This window comes from Petaurus breviceps, unplaced genomic scaffold, assembly GCF_028583685.1.
Source record: "Petaurus breviceps papuanus isolate PSGF00001 unplaced genomic scaffold, PetGlider_PUasm1.0 90897, whole genome shotgun sequence".
NCBI lineage: Eukaryota > Metazoa > Chordata > Mammalia > Diprotodontia > Petauridae > Petaurus > Petaurus breviceps.
In genome coordinates, this window is record NW_027187374.1 from 15,774,355 (window position 1) to 15,798,237 (window position 23,883).

General features: G+C 39.1%; 1 protein-coding gene across 1 annotated transcript in view; it reads left to right on the forward strand.

The window, feature by feature from the left end:
* The first annotated feature begins 3,714 nt into the window (after window positions 1–3,714).
* The window catches only part of LOC138151527 (putative glutamine amidotransferase-like class 1 domain-containing protein 3B, mitochondrial), a 34,212-nt gene continuing 14,043 nt past the window's right edge, over window positions 3,715–23,883 (forward strand). The window contains exons 1-5 of the mRNA XM_069075086.1: window positions 3,715–3,979; window positions 5,374–5,426; window positions 6,326–6,439; window positions 12,734–12,853; window positions 18,867–18,959. Of these exons, the coding sequence (XP_068931187.1) occupies window positions 3,851–3,979; window positions 5,374–5,426; window positions 6,326–6,439; window positions 12,734–12,853; window positions 18,867–18,959 (509 nt within the window). The 5' untranslated portion in view covers window positions 3,715–3,850. The remainder of the gene's footprint in view (window positions 3,980–5,373; window positions 5,427–6,325; window positions 6,440–12,733; window positions 12,854–18,866; window positions 18,960–23,883) is intronic.

Consider the following 23,883-nt stretch of genomic DNA (forward strand, 5'->3'; position numbering starts at 1 on the left):
AATAATTCCCAATTACATTTGAAAAAATTTTAACATTCATTTTCTTAGATGTTGAGTTCCAGTTAGACTTCTGGTAGCCAAGATGGCAGAGTAAACTGTAAACTTATATTCCACTCCAAAAGACCATAAATTAACCCCCCCCCCCCAAATCCTGGAGCACCAGAAACAGCAAAAAGATGGGGAGAAACAATCTTAGCCCAAGGAACTTGGAAGATTGGCAGGAAATGTTTGTCTTAGCACAATCCAGAAGAGGAAGCATCTTCAGCAAACCAACGAGTGATCCTGAGCCCCAGTGCAGTGGATCAGGCAAATGCCAACACCACCACCCCTTACATGCCTAGCAAAGCCAGAGGAATGGGTGAACTCCATCTCCAAGAACCACCACTGCTTCAACATAGCCTAGCCCATCAACCTCAGCGAGCACCTGACACCACCTCTAGGACCCTGGCTCAGCATCAGGTAAGCTGCTTGACCCCAACAACCTCCAGCACTGTCAGCCACCCCCAACCCTAGTCTCTCAGCACAACACGAAAGACAAGGAACTCCCTGCCCCACCCCAGGGCCTCCCAGTAATATCATTGCAGCACCAGGTAAACACAGGGCCTGTAGCCCTTGGAACAAGAAGCCTTAAACAATGCTTCTTCCACGCAGGGAGCAGAGCTTAAATTTAAAAGAAAGGAAAAAGGCCAAAAAAGATGAGCAAAAAACAACTAAAAAAGAATCTGACCATAGAAAGTTATTATGGTGACAGGGAAGATCAAGACAAACTCAGAAGAGGATGACAAATGTCAAAACACCTATGGGCAAAGCCACAAAGAAATATGGGAAGTGATCTTAAGCCTAGAAAGAACTCATGGAAGAACTCAAAAAAGGAGGTTAAAAATCATATAAGAGGTAGAAGAAAAATTGGGAAAAGAAGTGAGAATGATACAAGAGAATTATGAAAAAAGAGTCCACAGTTTGGGGAAAAAAACTGCTTAAAAAGTAGATTTGGCCAAATGGAAAAGGAGATACAAAAATCTACTGAAGAAAACAGCTCCTTAAAAAGTGCAGTTGATCAAATGGAAAAGAAAGTACAAAAGCTAAGAAAACTCCTTAAAAGTTAGAATTGGGCAAGTGGAAGCTAATGACTCTATGAGACATCAAGAATCAAATTCAAAAGAATGAAAAAATAGAAGAAAATGTAAAATACCTCACTGGAAAACCAAGTGACCTGGAAAATAGATCCAGGAGAGACAATGTCAGAATCATTGGACTATCTGAAAGCATAATCAAAAAGAGGACCTGGACAGCATCTTTCAAGGAATTATCAAAGAAAACTGCCCTGATACCCTGGAACCAGAGGTCGAAATAGGCATTGAAAGAATCCACCAATCACTTCAGGAAAAAGATCCCTAAATAAATGTTGAGTTCCAAATTCTCTCCTTTTCCACCCTTCCCCCACCTCTTAGAAGGCTTCAAATATTATCGATTATATATGCAAAATGTGTTTCCATATTAGCCATGTGCAAAAGAAAACACAAACCCCCCCCCCCAAAAAAAGTTAAAAGTGTCCTTTGATCTGCATTTAGCATTCATCAGTCCTCTCTCTGGATGTGTATAGCATTTTTCATCCTGGGTCCTTTGAAATTACTGTCTTGGTTCTTTGTCTTTATCTGAATAGCCAAATCTTTCACAGCACAAACTATATATTGACACATTGAAAAGTTCTGGAAACATGCAATATGCAACAGCTGTCACCCTCCCAGAAGAGGTGGGTTGGGAGTGTCTTCTCACATCTCTTTCAGTCTATGCTTGTTCTTTATAATTTTACAACATTAACTTGATTTTTGTGTGTGTCTGGTTCATTCCCTTTACATTGTTGTAGTTACTGTATATATAGTTTTCTTGGTTCTGCTTTACTCTGCACCTGTTCATACAGATCTTTCTGTGCTTCTTTGTACTGCATTATACACATCATTTCTCAGCACAGTAATATTCTACCACATTTATGCACCACAATTTGTTTAGACATTCCCCCAATTGATGGGCATCTACTTTGTTTCCAATTCTTTGCTATTGCAAAAAAGTGTTGCTATAAAAGTTTTGGGTATGAGAATTTCTTAATGGCCTCCTTGGGGTAAAAGGTGAGTGGACATTTCAGTTACTTTGTTTGCATTGGTCCAAATTGCTTTCCAGAATGTTTGGACTAATTTACAACTCCTCTTTTCCTACTCTCTTCAACATTAACTATTCACATTGTGTGGAATAGAATACAATGTGGTTTCTCAGAGACTATTTACTAGAGTAGTTGAATCCTTAGGCCTCAAAATGATCTCATAGAAAGTGACCTTGCTCAGTTGCCCCTTGCCTTGTAAGAATTACTTCATAAAAATTACTTCATCCTTGGTTCACCTACTATCAACTCACCTGCCATATAAGGGAAAAATAACTACAAGAGCCAATCAAAAACAAATGCTTTGCATGGGGGGATATGTTGGGAGGGGTGGGTAATTTTTGTCTATTTAACCTGGCTTCTGCTTCTGTGGGGTGGCCTCTCTTGGTGCTGTCCCAGTGACTGGACCACCTGCTTCTCCGGAGATTCTAATAAAACTACCTTCATTCTGAGAGGTCTCTGAGTAGTCAATTTGGGTCAGAGTCTCTGTACCCCACACAACATATTTTGTCAATCTTAGCCATTTCTCTATGAGATGAGACTTCAAGAATTGTTTTGATTACAACTTTTCTTATTAGTGACGGAGAATATTTTTCCATATTATTATTTATTGTTTGCAATTCTTTGAGAACTGTTTGTTTATATCCTTTGGCCATTTATCTAATGGGAAGTGGAAGTATTTCTTAATTGCTAAATCTAATTGCATTTTCTCATCCTCTGACCCTTTTGTAACTTTTGACATTGTTGACACTGTCATGTCCTGAACATTCTTTCTTTTGGCTTCCAGGACACTTTTTTCCTGATTCCCTTACATCCTGATCATTCAGTTAACTTTTGTTATCCATCTTTTGCCCCTTTAAGCCTGGGTTTCCCTTAAAGCACTCCTCTGGGGTTTCTCCTTTCCCTCGAGCCCTCATCTACTCCCATCGATTCAGTTAATACAAGACTACAAAATCTACACATCTAATCTTCACCAGTTTCCTGAACTCGGGTCCATCTGCTTCCTGAACGTCATCTGGATATCTCTCCAGCGTCAACCTATCCAAAGAATGGAACAGTTATCTTTGCTCCTATAACTGCGCCTCCAAATCTGGAAGTTGCCACCATCACCTCGGTCATTCAAGTTTTAAACCCACATTTAGGTTTAACTATGCATGTTGCATGCATTGTCCAAAGAAGTCACTTTATTGTTAATTTTATTTAATTTCTTTATTTTGTTACAAGACACTTCTCAGGAAGTGGAAGCAATCCGTAAATGTATGTAATGTTAAAAACAAAACAGAAATAAAACTTAAAAAAAAAGTTTTATCGGGGTGTGGAGGAGTTGTTCTAGGCAATTAACACAGAAGGAATTTTGTAGGTTGGCCTGTGTGGACGTTGTGGGTTGCAAGATTTTCTTTGGTACGGTTCTTCCAGCCCCTAGAGGGCGAAAGACAACAATTTTCTCTCGTTCCATCGCTCAACAGTGTTGGCCCCGCCCCCTACCTGAAAGGAAGTGCCTTTCCGGCCTCTGAGTCAGCCACGCGAGAGGGCCTCTGGCCCCCGGCGTCCTTTGCCCACGTGACTCATCCGCCGTGGGCGGGGGGGGGGGAGCGGAAGTAAGGGTCACGTTGTCCTCCGCCCCTCTACTACATTGAAACTGTCGCCGCCTCTGCATACTGGTCTTCTGCCACTCGGGTGACAGCGGCCACGACCATGTTGTCTGTGCGGTCCAGGCCGCTCGTCTTCGGCTGTCTGTGCCGGCTGAGGTCCGGCGGGCAGCAGCTCCTTCCCCTCACCGCCTTTCACGGCTCCGCGCGGTGTCCCGGCCCCAAAGTAGCTGTCGTGAGTAAGGCGGAGGCGGGCCCCGCGGGGCCCTAGTGGAGGGAGGCCGGCCCCCTCGCGCTCTGCTTGCGAGCTCCTCCGTGGGGGCCGCCCCAGCGCGGCTTGGGGAAGGACTGGGCTCAGGGCCGGCCTTTGGCCCCGGCAAAGCTTCTGACCTTGGGCAAACCATGCCCTGGCCCTGAGCCTCCATCCTTCCCTGGAGTGAAGGTTAGGGTTAGACGGCGGGCCCTGAAGCCCTTCTGGTTGTCACCCCACTTCCATTCTTTATGTAACTTCCTTCCCATCGCCTCTAGACAGTTACCAGTCTACAAAGGGAAAGGACAGTCGCTGAGTTGTGTCTGACTCCGTGTGACCCCATTTGGGGTTTTCTTGGCAAAGATACTGGAGTGGTTTGCCATTTCCTTCTCTAACTCATTTTACAGATGACGAAACTGAGGCAAACAGTTAAATGGCATGCCCTGGATCACACAGCTAGTAAGTGTCGGAGGCCAGATTTGGATTCAGGAAGATGAGTCTGCCTGGCTCCAGGCACTCCATGCATTTGTTAGCAAACGTACAGGATAGTTATAGGTCTAAAGGGCAGTCAGATATGGTCAGATGTAGTCAGAGGTAAAGGACGTTCAGATGTGTCCAGATGTGGCAAAGTGCAGAAGTGAGTGAAATTGGGAACTTTTTTGCTACTCAGGGAAGTGTTAATTTTACAAGTCACCCTCTCAAGATCTTCCTTTTTAGTAGCAACGGCTTGGAAAAAAAAAAGCTTAGAGTTTGGGTCCAAAGTGCCAAAGGAGTCAAGTCTGCAAGCCTTACTATGCCAAGTGCTAAGCAAACAAAGAAAAGAAAAACAATAAAACAAATACAGCAGAAAAGAATTGTTAATTTTCTGACAGTAACATCCCTGTTTCACCCCAAGGAGAACTGATATTACAGGAAGGACAGTGATACAGCTTAGAAGGGAAAAAATAATGTTTGCATTATGTTTCTATAATTCCAAACATTTCCATATGTTTGCAGCTTGGCAACTGCTAATTGATACTGTTCAACTTAAAATAACAAGGATGAATTTTCTTGAGTGCTTTCCTCCGGGCTTTGTAAGGTTAAGTATTACTGTTTTGCTGGTGGGGAAGAAGAATCTGGGAGAATCACAAAGCTAGTGCCAGAACCATTTCTATTATTGAGGGGTTTTCTCAGTTTTAAGTCTAGTTCTCTTTTTACTACATCAGCCTGCTTGCCTTTCTTATTCCATCTTTTAAGTATTAAAGGTGACTTTCACAACCTTTCATTCCCACAAGACACCCACACCAAAGCACTTTCTTGTTACTTTCACTTCCACTGTCTTGGGCATAGTAAATACTCAAAAATTTTGTAGAATGAAAGCCTTTCTTTTCTCTTCTCAGGTTTTGTCTGGATGTGGTGTCTTTGATGGCTCAGAAATTCATGAGGCCTCAGCGTAAGCCCTTTTCTATATATAAACTCTTTACTACAATAGGTACTGTGGTGGAATGGTAAGAGGATTGGTTGGACCTAGATTAAGAAATATTGGTTCCATTCCTGCCTCTTAAATTTATTAACTATTGCCAAGTCACTGGGCTAGCCTCCAACATGGGCAAGTCACTTTTGTAAATTTCAATATCCTTACTTGTTAGGTGGTAATGACAATGACAGTTATGTCATGGGACTCAAATAAGAGCTTATATGTATATGGGTATACATATATAGCATATAGTACTTTGCACTTTGTAAAACCCTATATAATTATCATCTGTTGTTATTATTACCTAAAGTCCAGAAACAACATTATTTTCTTCTGTTAAAGTAAGATTGTCAAGGTCTAGAACTAGAACATCTATTTGGAGAGAAGCTGTGCTAGTCTAGTAGTTACCTGAAGCATCTTGAAACTTGCTAGTCTTGTGGTGACCCACCAAGTGGGTATAAGACTGGGTGGGGAAGAGTGGGAAGGGAAAAAATTAGGGAACAGCTTTACTCGACATAACACATAGACTTAAATACTTTCTAGCTCCCATATACTGGTTGGTGTGTGTCAGGGAACTTTGGGACAAATAAGTTTTCATTTTCTCTTAGCTCTACTGCCCAGTAGTTTCCTTCCCAAGGAACTAGGATAATGGAGATTTGTATTGTTATTAGTAACTCAACCTTAAACCTAATGTTGGAGTTAGAACTCTCTTGTCTAAATAGTAATGTATCCAGCAAAGATTTGTTGAAAGCAGAAGTAAAGTAGAAAAGTAGTGTGCATCTGGGACTCATACTTAACTTTTGGTTAAACTTAGATTTAAACATTATAAATTGTTTTTTAAGGCTTTTAGCCTTAATCAAGCTTCTTTTTCACAGAATATTAGTTCATTTGAGTCGTGAAGGTGCTGAAGTTAAGATGTACGCACCTGATGTTCCTCAAATGCATGTTATTGATCATACCAAGGGACAACCAATAGAGAATGAAAAACGGTAAGTAAGACAAGTTCAAATCTAGTCTCAGATACTTATAAGCTTTGTGACCCTGGGCAAGTCACTTAACTCCTTTTTGCCTTATTTCTCTGGAAAAGGAAATAGGGCAAGCTACTCCAATATCTTTGCCTAGAAAGCCCATGGACAGTGTGGTCCATGGGATCATGAAGAGTTGGACCCAATTGAATAACTGAAGAAGGAGAGGTTTTTTGCTTTTCATGGATGTGGATAGTTAGCAAGATTTAATCAGTGCAACTTTGGATAGTATATTCAACTGTATATTATGACTAAATTAATTTCAATTGCCTCTGTCAATGTCCTGTACTAGGTGCTAAGATAAATAAAAAGATGAAACACAGGCCTGGTAGAGGAAAAATTATAAAGCAAACTATAAATGCAACAGGGAAAGAAGGGAATAAACATTTATATATCACCTAATGTATGCCAGGCACTATGCAAGCCCTTTACAAATATCTCATTTTATCCTCACAATAACCCTGTTAGATAGGTGCTATTATTATCCTTGTTTTACAATTGAGTAAATGAGGCAAACAGAGTCACACAGCTATTAAGTATCTGAGAGTGTATTTGAACTTTATTCTTCATGACTTCAGATATATCTCTCTATTCACCGTGCCCCCAACTGCCTAGGAAAGGCCTAAGTAGAGTGGCATAAGAGATCTGAAATGAAAGAAGTCACTTATCTCTGGGGAAAGGAAGGAGAAGAGAGAGAGACATTATGAAAGAATATGATACTTGAATTTGATGATAATCTGCTGGAAAAGTCAAGAAGGGATGGGATCAAGGACACATTTAGAGGATTCAGTCTTGATAAGGAATAGGAAAGAATTGTCAGAGATTGGGTAAAGGTTGAGAGTGTGGAGGACAGCGTCATAAAGTTTTGAGGTAAGAAGGAGGGAAGGGGGAACTCATGGTGAATGGCTTTTGTTTTCTCAATAAAATAAGAGGCAGGGCCTTTTACTGAGTGAGAAGGGGAAGGGAACTGTGGGAGACTTGAAAGAGAAGATTTGGCATAGTTATTATGGTGAGTAAAGTAGAGAATCTGGAATAAAAGCCAGGAATTGCCTTGATGCATTGAGGCTTCAATTTGGAAAATGTGAATTTATCATCAGTCAGCACAATTGAAAGACTTCTTCAGCACCAATCAGAAGTACAAGAATGAAGTAGAGGGAGCAGATAATAATTTAGGGCTGAGATTTGGCAAAAAATTAGTGAATTCAAGAGTAGATGACAGTCTACAGTTGAATTGGCTAATTATAGAGCAAAATTCGAGAGGGAGGAAATTGAAGTCAGAGTTGGAGGGTTTGCAAAACTCAGGAATGGGTTTTGGAGGGTTGAACAATAAGGAGAGTGATCGTGTAGAGGAATGTCAGAGTTTTTGATTAAAAAAGTGAAACATTGTGAGTTATCATATGGGATGTAATGTCTGGCCATTTCTGTGTATGACTGGAGTGGAGTGAAGGAATAGATTTGGGGATTTAAAGAGATTGAGGAATTAGGAGGTTGGGAAATTGAAAGGGATAGAAGTTCCTTATTATAAGGGCAGAAGTTAGAGAGGAAAGGAGGATTATGAGTTTGGTATTGAACTTATTGGAAAAAGGAAAGACTAACACCTGGTAGGGGATTGTTAGATATAAGGATGGTTGAGGTTAGCAGATGACTAATGAAACTCTCAGTCTCAGGTAGTGTTCCTGGGTTAGGGCCAGAGGTGTGAGACCTTAGTCACTCTCTTCTGTTCTTCCTGTGTGGTTGTTGGGAAGGTGAATGATGCTGCAGCCAGATCCCCAGCCAAGAGAGGCCTGGAGGCACTAGCTCTGGTTTGTCTGAAGACTCTTCCTCTCCATTCTTAAGGTTTTATTTCAGCTTCCTGATGTTTACTCTTTTAAAAGTCCCATTCTTCGCTAATCCTGCTTCTTTTAATCTCTGAGATTTCCTACTCTCCAAGTCTTGGTATGGATTTCTGATGGAATTTGCTAGAGATGCTTTGACCAGAGTCCCACTGCAATAAACATGTAATACCATATTCTCAGACATCATATTAGCTAATTATTAGAGAATTTCTAGGGGATTTAGTTTGTGGATATGATTCAGTGGCACTGAGACAGTTAAGGAAGGTATTAATAATCAAAAACTGTGTGACTTTATGGCTATTTTGTAAACTGGTTATAGGATCATAGATTTAGAGCTGGAAGGTTCCTTGGTAGTCATCTAGCTAATCCTTTTATTTTACAGGTAAGGCTGCTGAGTCTCAGAGAGGTTGAGAGATTTGCTGAGGGTCTCATAGATAGTAAATAGCAATCAGGATTTGAATTCAGGTCTTGTGTTGACCAAGTTCAGCACCCTTTCCGTTGCACAATATTGCCTCCCTATGGACTAAATATTCAGAGGAATTTTTTTTGTTTCAGTGAGGTGGGACCCCCAGGGATACAGATTAGAATCTCTGCAAAGCTGCAGTGGCAACAAAAAATTATCACTTGATACTCGGCTTTCCAGTGATAAAAGACTGGTTCAAAGCAAGAAGTGTAGGCCTTAAAAACACAGACTCAGCCTGGCTTCCAGCAGATACCTGGCACATCTCTATGTCTAAGCCTAGTCCTACCTCACAGTAGCCACTCAGACACCTTGCTTGCTTTGATATCCCCTACCTCCTGACTGACTTCCCATCTCTCCAGGATACCATTTCTGTTATTTCCTTCTGGGCCTTATAGATCAGGCCTATAAGAGAAATCCTGAACTCCCTAATCACCTGTCTTCCTTAATGAACCTTAATATTCTCTCCATCCTAGTGATTGTGAACCTCTTGTTCTCATCATCTGTCTCCTGATGAGCAGCCTCACTTTCTTTGAGTTTTACACTATCCAAATTTAACACCCAGTCCAAATCCTAGCAACTGTTACCTACTTACCTCCAAGTCATTTTCCCTTTTCTCAGTGAGTTCAATGTCTGGCATTTTTTCCTTTTACCTTAACTCCTACCCTAATAATAGGGAAATTCCATATGTGTATATATATATATATATATATATATATATATATATATATGTATGTATGTACATATATATGTATGTATTTTCCCTCAAAGATCCCAACTTCCCAGTTCCTCAGTCTATTAAATTCCCATGACCTTTCCACTTCTGCTACCCAAAGAGATGGTTATGCCTTTAATTTTACTATTACCACAAAAACTTTACTTCCATATTAACAAATTCTGAAATTTTTTTATCATAATCTTTTAATTATTGAATCTTTCCCTATGTTTTATGACTGCTAACTCTGTATGTAAAATAATAATAAGGTTCTATTCCTTTATGATCATGGTTTTTTGTCGTTCCACCTTTCCCTGTATCTTATGACTGCTGACTGTTCTTCATCGTCACCAGGACTTCCAGTCTCTTTGCTCTTTACTTCTTTTCTAGGCTATCATCCCTACACTAGCTGCACTTTCTTCCCTTTCTAGTCTTGATCCCGTTGTGGACCATTATACTCTATGCTAACTTCTGCTCTTGAATCCCATGTCTCCTTGCTGTTACCAAACCCCAGCCCTGGATTATTCCCACTGTCAGCAATCAATATTCATGTGCTGCTAAACAGAGCTGGAGAAAAATCACAAGACTGATAATTGGGCCCACTAAATATTTATGTTTTATAATCTCAATTGGGCCTTCATTGCAACAAGTCAGTCTTCTTCTTCCCTAATCAATTTGCTTATCCTCCTCATCGCTTTGGCAATTTCATATCTTTTTCATCTTCACGAACACCTCTTGTCAGTTGAGGATTTTGTACTTCACCTAAAAAAAAATTAGGACATTTGATGAGAGCTTCCTCTTTTCACTCAGGCATCTTCCCTCATTCTCTCCTCCTTCACTATGGTCTCTGAAAGAGATGACCATATGATTGGGCTAGTCCTTCACTCTTGATCCCATCCTTATCTGTCTTCTCCAGTAAAATGCCCTGACCATCATGCTCTCTCAACTCAGTCATTGTCTTTTTTGACTTCTGAATTTGACCCTGATGATTACCTTTTCTTGCCATATATTTTTTTCTCCTCTAAGTTTTTCTGATACTGTTTTCTTATGCTGCTTCTCCTTCCTGTTTGACTAATATGTCTCAATTTTCTTTTCTGCGTTTCTATCTTTTTTATGTCCTTTAACTGTGGGTGTCTCCAAAAGCTTTGTCCTTGGCACTCTTCTGTTTTTCCTTTATATTCACTCACTTGATGATATTTCTGTGCAGGTGATTCCTGGATCCATATATCCAGCTTTAGTCTCTCTTCTCATCTCCACAGTGCCTTAAATGTTCCCTTGTCACCTCACCTCATGTTTGGACAATTGCTGTAGCCTGCTTGGGTGGAAGGGAAGGAGGGGAGGCCTGTCTGCCTTAAGTATCTTCCTACTGCATTCCATCCTTCATTCAGTCACTTAAGTTATTTTCCTAAAGCTCAGGTCCAATCATGTCAAAAACACTATCCCCTACCCTGCCACCCCCAAACTGCAGTGTCTGTTTGGCACTCAAAGCACTTAATATTTTAGCCCTATCTACCTTTCTAGTCTTCTTAGACAACTTCTTCCCCAACATGTATCTTGCAATCCATGACCCCTCCTGGCTGTCACACAAACAGATGCTTTATCTCTGGGCTCCAGGCATTTTCTCCATCCCCTGTTGGTGAATACTCTCCCTCCTCTGCTCTGACTACTGACCTCTCTGGCTTTAAGTCCCAACTTAAATCCCACCTTTCCCAATTCTCAGTTCATCTTATTCTAGTGTCTTCTTTCTCTTAGTTTTTTCCTCTTTATCCTGTATCTAGTTTTCTTTGTATACATTTGTTTGAATGTTGTCTTCCCAATTAGGGGAACCCTGGCAGGGCAGGGTCTATCTCTTTCTATCCCTAGCATTTAGCACTGTGCCTGGCACATAGTAGATGTTTAATAACTGTTTATTGATTAATTGATATGTGGTAGGTGTTTAATAAATGCATATTGACAGATAGCTGTCTATTGTACATTTTTAACTATACATCCCATATGCATCTCAAACTCACAGTTTTCAAAACTGAACTTAAATTTTGTTTCCCCTAAGCCACCTCTCTTCTAAACTTCCCCTGTTACTGTTGAGGAAACCACTATCCTCTCAGTTATGTAGGATTGTAACTTGGTTATCACCCTTGACTTCTTAATGTTACTCTCATCACATATCTATTCAATTGCCTGCTCATTATTTCTACCTTCACAGCATCTTTCATGTATGTCCTTTTCCACTCTCATAGTTGCCACTCTGGTGATGACCCTTATCACTTTGTACTATTGCAGTAGCTTTCTGGTTGGTCTTTTTACCTTGTCTTTCCTCACTTCAATCCATCCTTCACACAGCTGCCAAAATGACTTCACTGAACTGTTTATAGAACTTTGCTGCTCAGTAAACTTGAGTGACTCCCTTTTCCCTCTAGGATCAGATATATTTTAAGTTCTTTGGCATTCAGAGCATGTATGTATTGCCTTACTAGCTGTCTGTACTCACACATAGCAGTCCATCTTTGTCCATTTTTACTGGCTTTTCCCAGTTACTGGAACATTCTTCTTTACTCTTGGAATTCCTGATGTCTTTTAAGACTAAGCTCAAACACTGCCTTCTGCAAGAAGCTGCTGGAACTCAGGTTACTATCCATCTGCCCCATATCTTGTATGTACCTGTAAGCTCCTGTTTAGGGCAGGGGATGTCTTTTGTCTTTTTAATTTTTATTTATATCCCTAACATTTAATGTGCTTGGCCCATAGCAAGTGCTGTGTAAATGCATGTAGACTGACTGGTGATCAGTCTGTCTGTGCTTAATTAAACTGGTCCTCTGATAACCATCCTTAGTTTTTACTTGAAGCCAGTTTGGCTTAGCCTTTGAGAATCCAGGGTCACCTTTGCCACAGAAAGACATTGGAGGAGGACTTCAGTGGAGGCAGGTCTGGATTCTAACAGTTTTTAGGTGGGATAGGAAATTGGTTAGATGGAAGTTTTAACCTAAATTATTGGGCAATTTTGCTTTTATAAAAATTCCTCAGGCACTGATGATTGCTATTTTTGTTTAGAGTAACATACATTTATTAAAATTTTGTTTTCCTTATATTGTTCTCTTCCTCCTAGGCTAACATTTCTAGGCAAAACTAGCTTAAGAATGATATTCTTTTGTCTGTTTTTTAAAAAAGAAAAAATAATGTATAGATCAGATTCTTTGCCTATACTATGCCACTTTCCAGACCTCTTTTTGTATGTGATATTTTTTTTCGAGGAATGTTTTGGTAGAATCAGCAAGGATTGCTCGAGGCAAGATTACTGACTTGTCAGAACTTAGATCAAAGGACCACGATGCTGTTATCTTTCCTGGGGGATTTGGAGTTGCCAAAAACCTGTGAGTATTTTGCTGATTTTCAGGGAGCTGGGGATACAGTGACAAAAATAAAATAGCTTTGCCCTCTAGGGTTTATATTCCATGATGGGTAGACCATTTGCATCCCCGTAAATAGGATACAAAGGAGGGTATAATGAGGGTAAAGGAGAGCTTAGACAAAGTGAAGTAAATGGAGGAGAGGATGGGTAAAGATAGAGAGTGGTATTGTTGGGGAGATGAGGAAACTCATGACAGCATGGCTTAGTTTTTGTCAAATGGTAAGTGAGGAAATCTGCTAAGGGAGGTAGGTAGAAGGTTATTTGGGAAACTTGAAGAGAAGAAGTAGGATAGGTATTGTGGAGAATATAATAGAGTCAGTCAGATAAATAAAATGAATGAATGAAAAAAAAGCATTTATTAAGTGCTTATTATGAGTTAAAATACTTTGCTAAGTGCTATGGATACATAATATGAAAGTAAGGAAGTCCCTGCCTTTATAGAGCTTGACTTCTTTTGACTTCTTTTCAATTTTAGGACCTTAAATATTTTTTAAAATATATTTTATTTTTTACCCAATTACATGTTAAAATTTTTTTTAAAATATTTTTTTAAAGTTTTGAGTTCCAAATTCTGTCTCTCCCTTTCTCCCTTCCCTCCCTGCTCCTGGAGGTGGCAAGTACCCAGATATAAGTTACACCTGTGCAATTGAGTAAACATTTCCGTATTAGTCATTTTGTACAAGAAGACTCTAATAAAAGAAAAAGAAAGTGGAAAATAGCATGCTTCAGTCTGTATTCAAACAATTCAGTTTTTTTCTCTGGAGGTGGATAGTATACTTCATCATTAGTCATTTTGGATCGTCTTGGATCATTGTATTGCTGAGAAATGCTAAGTCATTCACAGTTCTTTACAATATTACTGTTACTGTGTACAATGTTCTCCTGGTTCTGTTCACTTCACTTTGCATCAGTTCATGTGAGTCTTTCCAGGTTTTTCTGAAATCATCCAACTTGTCATTTCTTATAGCACAATAATATTCCATCACAATCATATATCACAACTTTTTAGTCATTCCCCAATTGATGGGCATCCCTTCAATGTCCAGTTCTTAGCCACCACAAATAGAGTTGCTATAAATATTTTTGTAGAAATAAGTCTTTTTCCTTTTTAAAAAATATCTTTGGGATATAAATTTAGCAGTGGTATTGATGGATCAAAGGGTGTGCAGTTTTATAACCCTTTGGGTATAGAGGAACTTATATTCTAGTAGAGCTTTGGCATCCTGAAATTATATTTCTTGCTTTTAAAGTACATCTTCAAATTTCTTAAAAATTGATGGCCCTAGTAGGGGAAACTGGAAAGAGTTTGGCAGAAATTAGGTTTAGAACAACATACATCATAGATCTAGGACTTGAAGGGACCTCACAGGCCTTCTGGTTCAACCTCCCATTTTATAAATTCAGAAACTGAGGCCTAGGGAGGTAAAAGTGACTTACCCAAAGTCACACAGGTAGTAAGCATTGGAGGCAGGATTTGAGTTGTGGTCCAATGACTTAGAATCTGAGGCTCTTTCCAGTGTACCACCACATACTATAGTAAATTCAAAATGGGTATACAGCTTGAGTATTAAAAATCATACCACAGATAAAAAATTAGAGAATCAGATTAGGTACATTTCACTTGTCTGAGGACAGATGACAAGCAAATAAAATAAGTAATTTTGATTACATTAAAATGAAAAGCTTTGGCATTAATAAGATCAGTGCGGCTGATTGGAAATTGATGATTGGGAAAAATTTTTGTATCAAATATTTCTGATAAGGGTCTGATATCCAAGATAAGCAATTAACAGGAATATATAAGTCCAAGAGTCATTCCTTCATGAACAGGTGGTCAGATGACATAAATAAAGAGTTCTTAAAAGAATTGGAGACCATTAACAACCAAATGAAAACTTGCTCTGAATATTTTATATTAAGAGAAATGCAGATCAATATAGCTCTAAGGTTTTGTCAAGTTATTCCTAGTAAATTGATTAAGATGACATAAGGTCGCAAAAGTCAATGTTGAAGGGACTGCTAAAGACAGGCACATTAACACAGCTGTTTTGGAAAGAATTTGGAATTATTTTTGAAAAGTGACTACAGTGTCTATACGCTTTGACCAAGAGAGCCTACTGTGATCCTACTCCAAAGAGATCAGAAAAAGAAAGGTTGCATAAACACCTGTGTATTCATAGCAACACATTTTTGGTAGCAAAGTATTTGAAACAAAGTAGATGCACATTGCTTGGGAAAGGGCTAAATTACTGTGCTATAAGAAGTGATGCATTTGTAGAACTCAGAGAAGACTATGAATTAAGAAGTTGATTAAATAGAAGTAAGAAAGCAGTATACACTCTGACTACAGCAGTGTAGATTAAAGAATATGACTATTTAATTATTTTTTTCCAGTAAAATGACAATTTACTTCAGTTCTAATACATTTTTTTCAAACAAATGTCTTCTTGTTTTTTTAAAATTAAATTTTATGTTTATTTTTAGTTTACATCATTCATTTCCACAAGATTCTGAGTTACAAATTCTCTCCCTGTCTTTCCCAAAACATCCACCTATCCCAAAACAGCGATATCACTGTATACCCCCTCCCCCAATCTGCTCTCTCTTATATCCTCCCCTATTCCCCCTTCAACTTTCTGGGAGGGCAAGATGGATCTCCATCCCCCAGTGCCTGTTTATTTTATTTCCCAGTTGCATGTAAAAATAATAATAATATATATTTTTAAATATTTGATTTTAAAACTTTGAATTCCAGATTCTTTCCCTTCTTCTCTCATCACCCACCCTTCCTGGGAAGAAAAGCAATTCAGTATAGATTATCCATGTGTAGCTATGCAAAACATTTCCATAGTGGATATATTGTGAAAGACTGACTATATTTCCCTGCATCGTATCCCACCCCCCACTCGTTCTGTTCTCTACTTTGACCCTGTCCCTTTTTAAAAGTGTGTGCTTCTAACTATCCTTCCCCCCAACATGCCCTCCACTCCATCATTTCCCCTCTCATCCCCTTCCCCCTACTCTCCTGTAATACCTGTTTAGTGTGTATGTCATTCCCTCCCTAAGCCAAAATCAATGAGAATGTGGTTTACCCATTCCCTTTTACCTTCCTATTCTTCCCCTCCATTGTAACAGTTTTCCCTTGCCTCTTCTATATGAGATAATTTACCCTATTCTATCTCTCCCCATGTCCTCTCATTATATTCCTCTCTCGCCTCTCAATTTCACTTTTTAAGTATCATCCCTTCCTATTCAATTGATCCTGTGCCCTCTATCTATGTATACCTGTACACATATATACACACATTCACATATGTATTCATATGCACATATCTTATATAGACATGTATATGTATGTATACATATATACACATTTATATTACCTTCACCTATCCTCATACTGAGAAAAGTTTCATAAGTTACAATTATCATTTTTTCCATGCAGGAATGTAAATAGTTCAACTTTAATAAGTTCCTTATGATTTCTTTTCCCTGTTTACCTTCTCATGCTTCTCTTGCTTCTTGTATCTGAATGTCACATTTTCTATTCAACTATGGTTTTTTCATCAGGAAAGCTTGAAAGTCCTCTATTTCATTGAATGACCATATTTTCTCCTGAAACATTATACTCAGTTTTGCTGGGTAGGTGATTCTTGGTTTTAATACCAGCTCCTTTGACCTCCAGAAAATCGTATTCCAAACCCTTCAGTCCCTCAATGTAGAAGCTACCAGATCCTGTGTTATCCTAATTGTGTTTCCACAATATTCAGATTGTTTCTTCTTGGCTGCTTGTAATATTTTCTCCTTGATCTGGGAATTCCAGAACCTGGATATAATATTCCTGGGAGTTTTCTTTTTGGGATCTTTTTCAAGAGGTGATCAGTGGATTCTTTCAACCTCTCTTTTAACACCAGGGCAGTTTTCTTTGAGAATTTCTTAAAGGATGATTTCTAGGTTCTTTTTTTGATAATGGTTTTCGGTCCAATAATTTTAAATTATCTCTCCTGGATCTATTTTCCAGGTCAGTGGTTTTTCCAGTGAGATATTTCACATTGCCTTCTATTTTTTCATTTGTTTGGATCTCTTTAATAGTATCTTGATTTCTCATAAAGTCATTAGCTTCCATTTGCTCCAATCTAATTATGAAGGAATTATTCTCCTCAGTGAGTTTTTGAGATTCTTTTTTCCATCAGGCAAATTCGGCTTTTTAAGGCCTTCTCCTCCTCATTGGCTTTTTGAGCCTCTTTTGCCATTTGAGTTAAAATCCTTCTTAAGCTACTCTATGGCCTGTAATCAGTTCATATTTTTCTTGGGAGCTTTTTGTGCAGGAGTTCTTACTTCATTGTCTTCCTGCCATTCCATGCTTTGATCCTTTTTGTTCCCAAAAAAAGGAACTCAAAGGTGGATTGCTGTGCTTGCTTTGCTTGCTCATGCTGCCACTCAAGGACTTGACTTTTCACCTTTTTGCCACAGTGGAACTCTGCTTCCAGAGAGGAGAGCTTTGTCCCAAATCTCTGGGGTTTTCGGAGTTTTCACTGTTGCCAGAGCGATTAGTTGGGTGCCCTCTCAGAAGCCTCCACAGGCTCTGGCACCTGGTCACACATCCCAGGATCTCCACCCAAGAAAGCGATCCAGATCCAAGCAGGTTAAAGCAAAAGCGATTACCCCCTCAGAATGGTCGCTTGGTCCCCCTCCAATCTGCAGGTCAGGAGCTCTGAAGTAGCCATGTGGAGGCAGCTGCATGGCCACTGTGCCTCAGCTGCTTCTCCCTCTGGGGGAAGAGGCCGGACTGCACTCTCAGTCCCCATTCCCAAAGTCCACACTGACCTATCACTTGGCCTTTGGCATTTATGGGTTGATAATTCTGGAAACCACCACAGCTGCTGGTGATCCACTCTCCTGAAGTCCATGGAGACGTGACTGGAACTCAAAGTTTTAAAAACATATATTTAAAAAAAAAATGTATTTTTGTTTTTTACATGCAACTGGGAAATAAGATATACAGGCACTGGGGTATAGAAATCCATCTTGCCCTACTAGAAATTTAGGGGGCATGGGGGAGGATATAAGAGAGCACAGATTAGGCGAAGGGGTATTCAGTAGTCTGAATTCAGTGAGAATTCAGTTGTGACTGGTTGGGGTTGGGCTTTGCTCCCTGAATGCTGTGATGAACCCTTCCTGTCTGCCTGCCTCTCTGCCTTCAGCAGATTTGTTTCTCTCTGTCACTTTGTGGATTCTGTAGCTCTAAAGTTTGTTTACAATCACATTTTATAGGTATTTGAGGTAGTTATAGGGGGAGCTCAGGGAGTTTTCCTGTTTCTACGCTGCCATCTTGGCTCCGCCTGACTTCTTATAATTATAATAATATATAAATATATTTTATAATAATATATATTATATATAATAAATATATATTATATATACCATATAATAATATAGAAATATAATATATCATTATAATGACCAAGAAGAGTTGAGAAAATGAACTTCTTACTCTCCTTTGCAGAGGTGGAGGGGTTCTTATATCAGGGACCTTTAACCTTTTTTGTGTAACAGACCCCTTTTGCAATTGGGTGAAGCCCCTGGGCCTGTTCTCAGAATAATATTTTCAAATACATAAAATTACATGAGATTATGAAGGAAATTATTACATTGGAATATAGTTGTGAAAATATGGGAAAAAACACACAAGTTCATAGACCTCAGGTTCAGAACCCCTAGAGAATGTATTGTCAGATTACAGATAATAGTAGTTTTGCTAAACTCCCTGTTTTTTTCCCTCTTTTTTTTTTTAAATTAGTGGGCAAGAATGGAGGGACATATTTGGAAATAAAGATAATTTGAAAACAAAAGATAAAAATAAATTTTAAAAATTATGGCATAGTACCATGAGGTTTCTGGAATAAATAGACTTTTATGAATTTATAAAATAAATATTCATCAGTATGCTCATGGAAAGTTTTTGGTTTTGGCAGGTGTACATTTGCAGTCGATGGAAAGGATTGTAAAGTCAATAAAGATGTTGAACGAATTCTAAGTCAATTCCATAAAGAAGGGAAACCAATTGGGTATGTATATGATTAATGCAGGTTAATGAGGTGGGTTTTTATTTTTAGAAGTGAGAATGGAAACCTAGTACTCTGTTTTATATTTTTTTAGATAATCATCCTATCATATTCAGCTCATGCCCTTCCGTCTAACTGCCCTAGTAATATGAAAGTTTTTTTTTTATAAGTTATTAGTATTTTTCCATGTAGGAATGTAAACAGTTTAATCTTATTGAAACCCTTATGATTTATCTTTCCTGTTTATCTTTTTAATGCTTCTGTTGAGTTTTATATTTGAAAGTCAGAATTTCAATTTTAGCTCTGGTCTTTTCATCGGGAATGCTTGAAAGTCTTCTGTTTTATTGAATATCTATTTCTTCCCCTGAAGGATTATACTCACTTTTTCTGGGTAGGTGATTCTTGGTTGTAATCCTAGGTCCTTACTTCCAGAACATCATATTCCAAGGCCTCTAGGCCTTTAAAGTAGAAACTGCTAAATCTTGTGTTAATCTGACTATGGCTCCATGATATCTGAATTGCTTCTTTCTGGCTGTTTGCAGTATTTTCTCCTTGACCTGGGAGCTCTGGAATTTGGCTATAATATTCCTAGGTGTTTTCTTTTTGGGATATTTTTCAAGAGGTGATCAGTGAATTCTTTCAGTTTCTATTTTGCCCTCTGGCTCTAGAATATCAGAGCGATTTTGCTTGATAATTTCTTGAAAGATGGTATCTAGGCTCTTTTTTTGATCATGGCTTTCATGTAATCCAGTAATTTTTAAATTATCTCTCCTGGATCTATTTTCCAGGTTAGTGGTTTTTCCAGTGAGGTATTTCACATTGCCTTCTATTTTTTTATTTGTTTGGATTTTATAGTATCTTGATTTCTCATAGTTGTTAACCTTCCATTTGCTTCAATCTAATTTTGAAAGAATTAGTCTCTTCAGTGAGTTTTTGAAATTCCTTTTCCATTTGGCAAATTTGGCTTTTTAAGGCCACCTTCTCCTCACTGGCTTTTGGAGCCTCTTTTGCCATTTGAGTTAGTCTATTTTTTAAGGTGTTATTTTCTTCAGTCAGGCTGTTGACTCTCTTTTCTTGCATCATTCTCATTTCTCTTCCCATTTTTTCTTCCACTTCTCTTACTTGATTTTCAGAATCCCTCTTGAGCTCCTCCATGACCTGTAACCAGTTCATATTTTCCTTGGGAGATTTTGATACAAGAGTTCTGACTTTTTTGTCTTCCTCCTGTTCCATGCTTTGATCCTTTTTGTTCTCAAAAAAGAAATCTATGGTAGGATTGCATTTCCTCTGCTTGCTCATGTTGCCAGTCAATTACTTGACTTTTGAGTTCTTTGCCATGGTAGAATCCTGCTTTCAGAATGGAGAGAGCTTTGTCACAAATTGCTGGGGTTTTTGCAGCTGCCGGAGCTATTAAGAGGGTGCCTTGGATCTGTTTTTTAGATCAGTCGTTTTTCCAGTGAGATATTTCACATTTTCTTCTATTTTTTCATTCTTTTGATTTTGTTTTATTGTTTCATGATGTCTCATTGAAGTCATTAGTTTCCTCTTGGCTGATTTTAACTGTTGATGGATTTTTTTTCAGTGAACTTTTGTATCTTCTTTTGCATGTGACTAGTTCTACTTTTTGAGGATTTTTTTCTTCAGTGAATTTTTGTCTGTTCTTCCATTTGCCTAATTCTGCTTTTTAAGGAGTTCTCTTCAATGAATTTTTGTATATCTCTTTCCATTTGGCCATTTCTACTTTTCTTTTTTTTTTCTCTTTAATTTTTATTTTTTTTTATTTAAAAATTTTTTTTTTCTGATTTACATCATTGATTTCCACCAGATTTTGAGTTACAAATTTTCTCCCCATTTTTCCCCTACCCACCACCCCAAAATAGTCCCACCGGATATCCCCTACTCCAGTCTGCTCTCTCCCATATTTTCTCCCATACCCCTTTCGACTTTTCCAGTGGATCTCTATGCCCCAGTGCCTGTATATCTTATTTCCCAATTACATGTAAAGTGGTATTAATAATAGTATACATATATTTAAAGATTTGATTTTAAAACTTTGAATTCCAGATTTATTCCCTTCCTCCCTTGTCACCCACCCTTACTGGGAAGATAAGCAATTCAGTATAGGTTGTACATGTGTGGCTAATGCAAAACAGTAACTTACCGTGTTTCCCCGATAATAAGACACTGTCTTATTAATTTTTTTGGAAAGAAAAACACCAGAGGTCTTATTTTCAGGGGAGGGCTTATGTTGTCCTGCCTCAGCTCTCCTCCGCAGCACTGCTGTCAATGGCGCCAGCAAGCAAATCACTGGGGAAGAACAGGATGATGCGCTCACTGCTGCAGCTCTGATTGTATGCAGCTCGGAGAGCGGCGTGCGTTTCACGGGGGGGGGTGGGATGGTGCATACAGAGGGTACCGTAATGTAGCGTGTAGCACAGGGGATCACCTTCACTACAGTAGCAATCTCAATAGGGCTTATTTTCGGGGGAGGGCTTATTTTCGAGGAATCTTACACAGTAAGGGGAGGGCTTATTTTCGGGATAGGTCTTATTATCGGGGAAACACGGGTAGTAGATATATTGTAAAAGACTGACTATATTTCCCTCCCTCCTATCCCACCTCCCACTTGTTCTGTTCTCTACTTTGATCCCATCCCTTTTCAAAAGTGGGTGCTTCCAACTTCCCTCCCCCCCAGTCTTTCCTCCCTTCTATCATCCCCGCTCTCATGCTCTTTCTTCCCCCCTACACTCCTATAGATTGAGATACCCTATTTAGTGTATATTTCATTCCCTCCCCAAGCCAAATTCAATGAGAATAAGGTTGACCCATTCCCTTTTGCCTTCCTATTCTTCCCCTTCATCGTAACCATTTTCCCTTGCCTCTTCTGTATGAGATAGTTTACCCCATTCTGTCTCTTTCCATCTCCTCTCATTATATTCCTCTCTCACCTCTTAATTTCACCTTTTAAGTATCATCCCTTCCGAATAACTTGGTCATGTGCCCTCTATCTATGTATACCTGTAAACATATATATATATATATATATATATATATATATATATATATATATATACACACACACACACATACACATTCACATATGTATTCATACACCTGTATACCCTCAGATATAGACACACACACATAGCCCTTCAACTATTTTCATACTGGGAAGAGTTTCATCAGTTACAGTTATTATTTTTCCATGTAGGAATGTTAATAGTTCAACTTTGATAAGTGGCTTATGATTTCTTTTCCCAGTTTATCTCTCAAGCTTCTCTTGCTTCTTGTATCTGAATGTCAAATTTTCTATTCAACTCTGGTTTTTTTGTTAAGAATGCTTGAAAGTCCTCTATTCCACTGAATGACCATATTTTCCCCTGAAACATGATACTCAGTTTTGCTGGGTAGGTGAATCTTGATTTTAATCCCTGCTCTTCTGCCCTCCATAATACCATATTCCAGGCCCTTTGATCCCTCAGTGTAGAAGCTGCCAGATCCTGTGTTATCCTGATTGTATTTCCACAATATTCAAATTGTTTCTTCCTGGCTGCTCGTAATATTCTCTCATTGATCTGGGAATTCCGGAACCTGGCTATAATATTCCTAGGAGTTTTCTTTTTGGGGATCTTTTTCAGGAGGTGATCGGTGGATTTTTTCAACCTCTATTTTGCCTTCTGGTTCTAAAACCTCAGGGCAATTTTCCTTGAGAATTTCTTGGAGGATGATTTCTAGGTTCTTTCTTTGATCATGGTTTTCAGGTAGTCCAACAATTTTTAAATTATCTCTCCTGGATCTGTTTTCCATGTCAGTGGTTTTTCCCATGAGATATTTTACATTGCCTTCTATTCTTTCATTTGTTTGGATCTGTTTAACATCATCTTGATTTCTCATAAAGTCACTAGCTTCCTTTTGCTCCATTTTAAATGTGAGGGAATGATTCTCCTCATTAAGCTTTAGAGCTTCTTTTTCCATCTGGCAAATTCGGCTTTTTAAGGCATTCCTCTCCTCATTGCCCTTTTGAGCCTCTTTTGCCAATTGAGTTAATCTGTTTTTTAAAAGGTGTGATTTTCCTCAGTCAGGCTGTTGACTCTCCTTTCATAATTTTCTTGCATCGTTCTCATTTCTCTTCCTAATTTTTCCTCCATTTCTCTTATCTGCTTCTTAAGGCCCTCTATGGCTTGTAACTAGCTAGTACTTTCCTTTGAAGCTTTTGGTGCAGGAGTTCTGACTTCACTGTTTTCCTCCTGTTCCATGCTTTGCTCCTTTTTTTCCCAAAATAGGAGTCTAATGTTGGATTCTTCTGTTTGCTTTGCTTCCTTTGCCTGGTCATGTCACCCCTCAGTCACTTGACCCCTGGGCTTTTTGCCATAGTAGGACTCTGCCACCAGACAGGGGAGCTTCTGTCCCAAATTCTGGGGTTTTCTCAGCTGCTGGAAGTATTAGTTGGGTGCCCTTCTCTGAAGCCTCAACACACTCTGACAAGCTGGTCCCACACCCCAGGACCTCCACCCTAGACTGCAATCCAGATCCAAGCAGGTTAAAGCAAGAGCGATTACCCCTTAGACTGGTCACTTGTTCCCTCTACAGTGTGCAGGCCAGGAGCTAAAGCTGCAGTGTGGCCTGGCTGAGCCAAGGCGTCTTAATGGCTTCTTGCCCTGGGGGCAAAGACGAAGCTCTCCCAACTACTGGTCCCAAAGTCCAGACTGTACTGACCTCTCACTTTGTCCTTCGCATATATGTGTTGATAAACCTGGAAACGACCCAGAGCACTGTGCTGTCCGATTCCTGCTGTCCTGCCAGGCTGTCGTCAGTGGGAGGTTAGCTTCTCTGTGTCATTTTGTGGGTTCTGCCACTCCAAAGTTTGTTTAGTGTCCCCTTTTTACATGGATTGGGGAAGGTGGAAGCCAGAGCAGCAGGAAGGTCC